General features: G+C 46.4%; 1 protein-coding gene across 1 annotated transcript; it reads left to right on the top strand.

Moving 5' to 3' along the window:
• Window positions 1-5,645: 5,645 nt before the first annotated feature.
• LOC120701920 (trihelix transcription factor DF1-like) lies at window positions 5,646-6,898 on the top strand. Its single transcript, XM_039985717.1, is given in 3 exon segments — window positions 5,646-5,975; window positions 6,024-6,602; window positions 6,875-6,898. Coding segments are annotated over 3 exon segments (933 nt in total).
• Window positions 6,899-9,815: the final 2,917 nt, after the last annotated feature.

Here is a 9,815-nt window from a genome sequence, read left to right as displayed (position 1 = left end):
ATGAGCCTCGAAGAATGCGATCGGATAACTCAAGAAAGAGTTAAAGAGCACTTCAAGCCGAAGCCGAAGCCGGAGCCCGAGAAAGTCATAAATCCGATAGATTTGAAATTTTTTAAGGGAATGTGCGAAGCAAATAAGAGAAAATTCATTCCGAAAGACCACCCTTCAGACTACGAACGCACAATTATCAAAACTACTGAGAAAAAGAAGAGACAATCAAAGTCATCGTCGTCCGACGTTCCACAGCTCGGAGCCCAAAAGAAACAATCAATAGAGCCTCTCGTAGTGGGACAGACGACGCAAGAACAAGACTTTGTTACATTTTTGAAAGAATCAAACCTGACGGCGGCTCAGATTGCAGGGGGAGAAGATATTCCAAAGGCCGATGTGGTCGTCAAATGGATGTTTGAGATCAGCAAAACTCTTGTACCCCCCGAAGTAGTGTATGTGCTTCTAACGCAAATGTATAAGCTGCACCAGCACTACATGCGTGCGATGGCCGATTGCATCTTCATGCAGGGCGCAAAGATTAAAGATGACGATTTCTTACGGGGGGAGGCCATTATATGGATAAACTGAGAAGAAATTTACCAACTATTCCATCAGGAGGCCCTCGACATCTCTATGGTCGGCTTGTGGGTTCTGTAAGTATTTTACTCTCCTTACGTATTGTTTTGCATGATCTCAACATACTGATCTCTTGATTTATTCGGTATCATGTAGAATGGAGATACATACTTGTAGAAGAAAGGGATACTCTCACCTCGGCTTCATCGACCCAATTACTTGTAATTGGAGGCTTCTACGTGACAATTCCGATGAGATATTCCAAAACTTGTTCAAGTACATAAGCGTTCATCACAACAAGCAAATGATATTGTTTCCTTACAACTTTGCGTGAGTGATTCCTTCCGTCTAACTCTTTCTATTCTGTAATCGAATTGTTTAAACCTTAACTACCAAGAACTGCATCCGTATAATCTTGCAGTGAACACTGGGTCCTAATTGTCATAATTCCCGAGAAGAGCCTACTTGTGGTTATGGACTCATTGAGGAGACCTCCAGAACAATACGAAAATCTTCTTAACATGATGAAAAAGTAATTCTACCACTACTCCGTCAATGACCGATAATTTGAATCACTTTGTTACTTGACTATAATTGTTCTAATCATGCACAGGATTTGGAAAGAATTCGCTAAAAATCATCCAGGCAAATTTGACAAGGAATTGAAGATCAAGACAGATTTTCCGGTACGCACTTGGATGATTCGTTGCACGATTCATTAGTTTTATTATATATTCATGTAAATATCTGATAATTTCTTCTCTCTTAAAGTGTATGAGGCAGAAACAAGGCACTGTATTGTGCGCATACTATGTATGCGAGAACATCCATGGTCTGGTAGGTCCTCCAAAGGGCTGGACAGATTGGGAGGAGGAAGTAAGTAAAAAACTTGTTAATATTTGAACTCGTATTTTAATTAGTCGAAATTAATTATCCCCTTTTTCCATAGGTCGGGGAGATGCGCGATAAACTAATACCGGAGGAAAAGATTATGGCGATTCAAGAACAATTCTCCGGATTTATTGTTGAGCAAGTCCTCGATCCAAAAGTCGAATTCTACTATGATGGAATATCTAATATTGACAATCACAGCAAATATGACAATATACGCATATATATGTAATTAAGAACGAATATACCTATGTAAATATATATGTGTGTCTATGTATTAAATTTCTATTTATGAGTATGTATGTATTAAATTTCCAAAAGGCGAATTCTACTATGTAATTAAGAACGAATATACCTATGTAATTAAGAACGAATATACCTATGCAAATATAATGGAGTATGTATGTATTATATATATAAGCACTCCAATAATATATATGTGTATATATATATTTATATAATATTGGTCCTAGACATTTTCATATGTAAAGAAATTCACATGTATAGATATGTGTATACATACATATATATAAGTGAATTAATTTATATATGAAAACTATCTAGGACAAATATTATATAAGTAACTATATATATGTGTATATTAGTGGAGATCATACACACTGAATTCCAATACATAAGTTTAATTGAAATGCAAAAGTATAATTGAAATAGAAAAAGAATTGAGAAAAGGAAAACATGAAAAAAAAAAGACATTTTGTCCCGGTTGCCAGACTCGGGACAAAAGGGCACCCCCTTTTGTCCCGGACTGGCGTTCCCGGTTGGGAAACCGGGACAATAGGGGTTTCCCAACCAAGACAAATCAACGTTTTTGTAGTAGTCTCCTTTCTGTAGCATGGGTAATTGCATGGGACGCTATACCTACAATACGAGATGAGAGCTTCGTCCTCCTCTCCGTCCAAACAAATCATCACTATCATTGTCCGAGTTACTACTACACCCACTCAAATGTTCCAAAACAAATTAATGTATCCAACATAATTTCAATTTCTCAGCTAATTTCTAGTGTTCTACTTACCACTCTCCAGGGCACAGCAGATGATGATTCAGATTCACATTCACGATCAGTTTACCCATGGCCTGCTGAAATCTGCATGATGCATATTGTACGCTGATGATCAAATTCACATCAGCAAATGTAACACAGATTATCGTGTCATCAGTGCTAGATGGAACCACGCATGTATATCTAATAAGTCAGATTTCGTCAATGCCCGAGTCGACGTACACACTCCTGGCGCAGAGAGTGACAAAAATTATTGTGTCATCGTCACGACGAAATTATTGGCTCTCCACGAACAAAGATCTCGTCAATGCCGTGTCGCCCATGGAGTTTTAATTCGGTTTAGTGGAACGATTTTCTTTGTGTTTGCGTATGCCGGCAGCGGATGATCTCATCATTGAGATCTCCATATGCCCAAAACACTAACAAAATCGAACAAGCAGAAAGCGGCAATGTGCATAAGCACGCGGCGAGATATCGGGATCGCTGAAACGGGGATTAAAGAGCACTAATAATCATGATTAGACGCCCCCTGGCGTGGTTTAATATATATTCAGCCACCAATCGGTCGAGCATATTTGCTTGTTTGTTCAATCAATTATTGGATCATCATGATCAACACAAGCTTTGTTTTTTTTAACAGTGTGACTTGCAGTGCGTTCACAAAAATAATGGAGAATGGTTTGATTTGGAGAGAGAGCCGGCCTGTGAAGCTGAATCTAGAAGCATCTAGAGAGACTGTTGTTACTCAAGAAAAAAAAATAGAAGAGCCACAACTCTATTTGTCTGTATCAAGAGTCATACCTCTTCATATGGCTTGGTCAAATCACAAAGACAATCTTAGGAGAAAGGAGAAGATGTGCTTTGTCGCCGTGGTACCATCACGCCAAGTACCTTTCGGTAGTTGAGACTAGCTAAGCCAGGCTCAACACCTGTGTGTTCCAGTGGCTCTCTACAGTACTACGCTCCTATTGTTGTGTATTTTAGCAAAGAAACTCACGATTCTCATCAGGTCAAGCAAGAGTAACCAAACTTATTCGGTACAATAATCATCCACACATAAACAACATTTCAGTTCGTGCAAAACGGCACAAAGCGGCTGCTGTAAGACCAACCAAAACCAGCTCATTACCTATCATATTGAATTTTTGGACATATGTATAGAACATTAAATACAGTTAAAAAATAACAAATTATATAGTTTAATTATAAACGATGAGACAAATCTTTTAAGTCTAATTAGACATTAATTATTAAATAACAACGAAAGTAAAATTTCGTGAACTAAACCAGCCCAAAATCTGCAACCAGATTACCTTTTCTTTTTTGGCAGCTTTGTCACTCGAGATAACACCCCAGTCTAGGCTTCACAGTCTGCAGGTCTGCACAGTTGCCAGCTGCATCACCATCATCATCACAGTCTGCAAAAGAAGACACAACAAAAGAGGAGAGCACAGCAGAGGTAACAAAAGGGGCGGGCTACCCTGTCACCATTGCCAACCTAGATGCACGGCATGAATAAATATGCCGGATCATCCCAGGAAAGCAAGCACAGACAGAAGTAAAAGGGAGGAAAAAACTCTTGGCATCCAAAGCTTTTTAGCCTCAGAGCCAAAGATAAAGAGCTCTGATACTGATAGTGAGCAGTAGCTATCATCCCTTCTGTCTCTCTAATAACCCATGCAGTCTTTAGTCTTTACCGAGCTAGAATCTCTTGCTGCTGCGCTTTTTAGTAGTCTTTAGCAGCGAAGCAAATTAACGAAAGAAATCTTCAAACTTCAGAAATTGTAACGACTGCTGCTATGTCAGATCGAGTTCGTCCGGTGCAGGAATCTTCAGCAATTGGCGTACGGTACAAATCAGCTTCATCTTTGGTTCCAGAAATGGCGCGAAGCCATCTCCGAATCCGAGCTGCAGCAGTAGTGGCCTGATCAGTACGCACGGAGATGGGCTTCTCCATTGTCACGACCTGGGCCGAGCCCATGTGTGTGATTGGTAATCGGGCCTGCGTGCCTGCGTTTTTTTATTTTTATATTTTTCAAAATCATTTTTTACACAAATATATTTTCGGTTTCATAATTTACAGATTTATACCCCTACCGCCCGGCTGCGGGGCGGCCGGCCCCCTGCCGACCTCCTGCCGGGCGGTAGGGACCTTAATGTAAATAAAATTTATTTTTAATCGCATTTTGGCCCCGATGACGGGGCGGTAGGCCTACCCGCCGCCCGGCAGGGGGCGGCAGGTCCCCCCGCAGATTAAATCTTGACCGTCAGTGCGGCATTAGATGTGGTTTTAAATATTTTGGATAGAAATAAAAACCGTTAGTAAAGTAGATGAATATGAAAAGTATAACTTAGCAATTCATACACATATGCAACTGAGAATGAAATAGGTGATGCATGAGAACGAAATAAGTATAACATAACGCCGGTGGAGCCCTTTAGCTATCGCAGAATCGTGACATCCATCCTGTCTGAATGATTACAAGGTTTAAGCTCAAAGACACATGATTGTAGGATCTCGTTTCGTTGTGATTAGCAACAGGACATATTCTTTCACATAGTAAGGGCAGATCCTTCTCCAGGCCCCCAAAATAAAGGACTAAGAGCAACTCCAGCCCAAGCCCTCATTTGGGCCCCTACTCCATTTTCGGGGAGTTTAAAAGGAATTTCAACTCCAGCAGGGTCTCTAAATGGGCTCTCATTTTACATGGGCTCTCAAACTAGAGAGAAAAAGGAGGGCTCGTTCCTCCCTCCCATCTCGCTCTACCCTCCCAGACGCCTCCCCGTGTCGCCCCGCAGGCGCGCCGGCCGCCACCGCGCCACCCTTGGACCGGCACTCCTCCACCCCACTGCCCTTGTCCCATCACCTCTCTGCCCTGCCCCGCCGGCGCGCCGGCCGCCACCCCGCCGGCCCGGCATGCCTCCACCCGGCCGCCGCCTCTCCCCACGGCCGCCGCAGCCGCATTGCCCGGCGCCGGCGACTTGGCGGACCCGGCCGACGAGGACGAGGACGACGGCGTGGCCACAGCCGGGCACAGGCGCAGTGGCGAGACCGGCGAGCCCAGATCCCCGAAGTTCCGCCTTCTGGTCCGGCGAGCCCAGATCCGCGGCGAGACCGGCTTGTCCCTGACGCCGGGCGGACGACGTCGGTGGCAGCAGCAAGATGATGCGCTTCTTCGAGGGCCTGATGCGCTAGGTCATGGAGCGGCAGAAGGAGATGTAGCAGCGCTTCATCGAGGCCATCGAGAAGCGGGAGCAGGACCGGATGATCTGCGAGGAGGCATGGCGGTGCCAGGAGGTGGCGCGCCTCGCCCGCAAGCAGGACGCGCTCGCCCAGGAGCACTCCATGGCCGCGTCCTGCGACGCCGTCGTCGTCTCCTTCATACAGCGGGTCACTGGGCAGACCATCCCGATGCCCTCCGTCGCGCCGCCGGCATTATTCATGACACATCCGCCGCCCTTGCAGCCAACACAGCATCATACGCCGCCGCCGGCATAGCCACAGAGCAAGGAGATGATCGTCCGTGTGCCGGCGGCGGAGTCGCAAGATACGACGCCGTCGCCGTCGCCATCACCGTCTCGGTGGCCCAAGGCGGAGGTGCACGCACTGATCCAGCTGCGCACGGAGCTGGAGGCGCGGTACCAGGACTCGGGGCCCAAGGGCCCGCTGTGGGAGGACATCTCGGCGGGGATGCGGCAGCTAGGGTACCGCCGGAGCGCCAAGCGCTGCAAGGAGAAGTGGGAGAACATCAACAAGTACTTCAAGAAGGTGAAGGAGAGCAACAAGAAGCGGCCCGAGGACTCCAAGACCTGCCCATACTACCACCAGCTCAACGCGCTCTATTGCAGCAAGGCGCTCGCCTCCTCGTCCGGCACCGGCGTTGCCGCCGCAGCGGCTCCTCCGCGCCCAGCTCATCATCAGGCAGCAGGTGGTGGTGTCACCGTCATGGCCGCGGTGCCGCTCTCCCAGGCGGCGCCCCACAGCCGCAGGAGCAAGCAGGACTGCAGCAACGGCAACGGCAATGGGTGCGCGGGCAGGGGCAGCAGTTCGGACAACGGCGGCAGCTCCGTCCAAGGTGCTGGCAGCGGCAATGGCGTCGCGTCGAACAACAAGCTGCTGGTATATATGAAATCAATCAATCAATCCGCGTCGGGGACGGCGGGCTTAGCGGTCGGGCGACGGCGTGATGGGCAAGGCGTTGGGGGCGCCGGGCTTGGTAGCCGGGGACGGCGCGACGGGAACACGTCGGGGCGGCGAGCTTGGCTGCGCTAAGCCGTCGGGGGAGGGGGAGAACGGATTATCAGGCTGCCAACGAGTCCCACAAGTTTGCAGGTCGAAATTTGAGAGGCCCACTGGAGTTGGGCTCTGATTTAGGCTCTCAATTTTTACAGATGGGCTCCTATTTGGAGAAATAGAGGGCTGATTTTGAAAGGCCCACCGGAGATGCTCTAATACTTCAAATAGTAAAAAAGCCCCAAGATAATGACACAGAAAATTGTGTCTACTCAGAGGACTGCCAGAAACATCAAGTGGAATAATAAGGCCTAACCTGCAGAGTTATTAGTAGCCAGTTGAGGTTTCTTACATCATTTGCTAATAGTAAAATGAGGAAAAGCTTATTGCAATTTTATTTGTACATCAGCAGCCCAATGAGCACATCAAGTGCACTATCAAATCTGTCAAAAATGATCGGTATATTAAATATGACAAAGGCACAACGATAATATTGTTCATCTTATGCTGGATGTAGGGCTGGAAACGAGCCGAGCCGAGCCAGGCTCGGCTCGGTCGTGCAGCGAGCCGAGCCTGGCTCGGCTCGGCAATTTCACGAGCCCATAGAAGAGGCTTGGCTCGGCTCGTTATCGGCTCGCGAGCTGGCTCGAGCCGGCTCGCGAGCCACAACAGCCCATTGCATTACAGAGCAGTTTTTTAGGAAAAATGCAAACGACAAAGGCTAGAATAAGACAAACAATAATGTTCTTTAAGTCTTAACAGCAAGGTTCTCTTAGCCCCACTAATTAAGTTCATGAATGTAACAGCAAGGAAAAAAACATAAAGTTCATAACAGAATGTAGCTTTGGTGGGCTGGCCGCTGGCAATTTGAGCTGGTTGCTTGGTTTGGCCTCAGCTCACGAGCCGGCTCGCGAGCCAGGGCGAGCCGGCTCGGCGTTTTAGCGAGCTGAGAAAAGAGGCTCGGCTCGGCTCGTTCCAAGCTCGCGAGCCGCTCCGAGCCCGAGCCGAGCTTCGAGCCACGAGCTTTTTTTCCAGCCCTAGCTGTATGTATCTGTTATATACAATCTACACTTCTTAAGTACAATCTACGCTTCATGATAGGACTAGTCCATTACATCTATCTATATTATAAAGATCGATAACAATTGAAAATCTTTCTCACCCAAATCGGCCCCATCCTACCCCTTACACTGGACCCGCGTGTCAGAACCGAGGGAGGTGGTGGAAACCCATAAAAATCTTAAGTTGGAGAGCGTTTTTGCCTAAAAGTTTTTTTTTTGTCACTAGATGTGTCCCTTGCCCGCCCACCCATACCCACACAATCCTCATCCTATCTCCTCGCCGTCCCTGCTCACCTCGTCATCCCCCTCCCTCTGCATCCACCCCGGCGCCCCACTCCGCCGCACCCGCCCCCGCCGCGGGAGGAAGCCATGGCGGACTCCCCAACTCCGTCATCGAGAATCACCGTGCCGTCGCGCACCACTCCGCCAAGCTCCTACTCTCCTCCCTCTCCGAAGACGATAGCGCTGGTGACGGTGGGGCTCAGGCGCAGCCGCCGCCAAAGCCCCGCCACCAGGGCGGGGGAGCGAGCCCCGGCCCCATGCTGCTTCCGGCTGGTCGAGCGGCTCCCTCTCCCCCGCGCACTGGAGGGAGGAAGGTCCTGCGGCTGCTACATATGTGGAGGAAGAACCAGGTCCAACTAGACGACATCGAGTATCAAATCAAAAAATAAAAGTAAAAACTCGGAGTCATCACGCAAGATCGGAGCTTCTTCTCCGTTTGTGTCAGTCACCAGTGAAAGCCAGGCCTGGTGATGCTCCTCGGCTTTCTCGCATGGAACGGAGCACTCACGCAGCAGCTACCTTTCAAGAAATCTGAAATTCTACTATGGAATTCAGTCATCTCCAATCACTCAATGCGAATTCTACGCCAAACAAAGATGGGTGCTACAGGAACCTCATGAATCACAACAACTGCACGCAACAAGGACACCGATCCGGGGGATCTTATTCGAAACCAGTTTAGCTTTCGATTTCAACTTTGCGATGGCTGACGGGTGACGGGGCGTCAGATCAGTTTACACATGCAGCTGCTACACCAATTGCATGGTACACGGAGTGATTGGTAGTTGGTACAGTCCGACGATAACTGAATTGATTGGGACTCGTGTTCATTTTTGTTAATCTTCATAATAGAAATAGAGGCACGTTTAAAGCTAATTAGATTTTTTTTCTAAATCATGCAGCGAAATCTTCATGTTAGAAATAGAGACACGTTTAAAGCTAATCAGATCACGTGCGTGCCGCACGTGCGTCTATGCTAGTTATTAGAAAACAATGGACTCACTTCCCATTTATGGATTCAATAAACCTTGAATGAATATCCTATAAGAGAAAAACTATAATGATCTGTTGCGGTGCAACATTTGGTGTAATTAAATGATACCATCTCTCGAATTCGAATGAGCAAGTTCCACCACAAGAAACCAAACTAAGTCTAAAATTTACATAGTTATCAAAGACACACATTCTTTGGATTTTTATTATATCAAGACACAGAATCTTGCATCGTTACCTAATACTATCTACAAATTCTCTATGACTATTAGTACTAGAATTCTTAGAATTAGGTAAAAGGTACTTGTTCAATTAGTAGCGGTAATATTTTCACTTTCGGAAGTTACATTGAGTAAAATTTCAGAACACACCGGCGGGATTCATGCAGAAGTAAGGATCACACGAATAAATCTCCATCGAAAAAAGGAAAAAATGCAATTGTACTGAATCAAACTCCGTTAAGTTTGACTGCATTTATATAAGATATCATTAACGACTCCAAATACATATTTTATAAAATCTATTTTATGGTAAATATAATTATTTGATATCACAAATAGTCAAAATTGAGATAGTTTGACTTGATAGAAACATTTCTTGATTACTTTCTCATTGTTTGCGCATGACGAAACTGCTTCGGAGTAGACAATGCAGTTAGCCAATTTTGTACACGAGACATAATTGAACTTGTTCTAGTCTAGCATGTTTATTTCGTCCCTTATTCTTTTGTTCTGGGTGCCAATGCTTGCGTCGACCCGGACAT

This window comes from Panicum virgatum, chromosome 4K, assembly GCF_016808335.1.
Source record: "Panicum virgatum strain AP13 chromosome 4K, P.virgatum_v5, whole genome shotgun sequence".
Taxonomy (NCBI): domain Eukaryota; kingdom Viridiplantae; phylum Streptophyta; class Magnoliopsida; order Poales; family Poaceae; genus Panicum; species Panicum virgatum.
The sequence above is the reverse complement of the archived record's forward strand: the minus strand, read 5'-3'. Positions and strand labels throughout refer to the sequence as shown.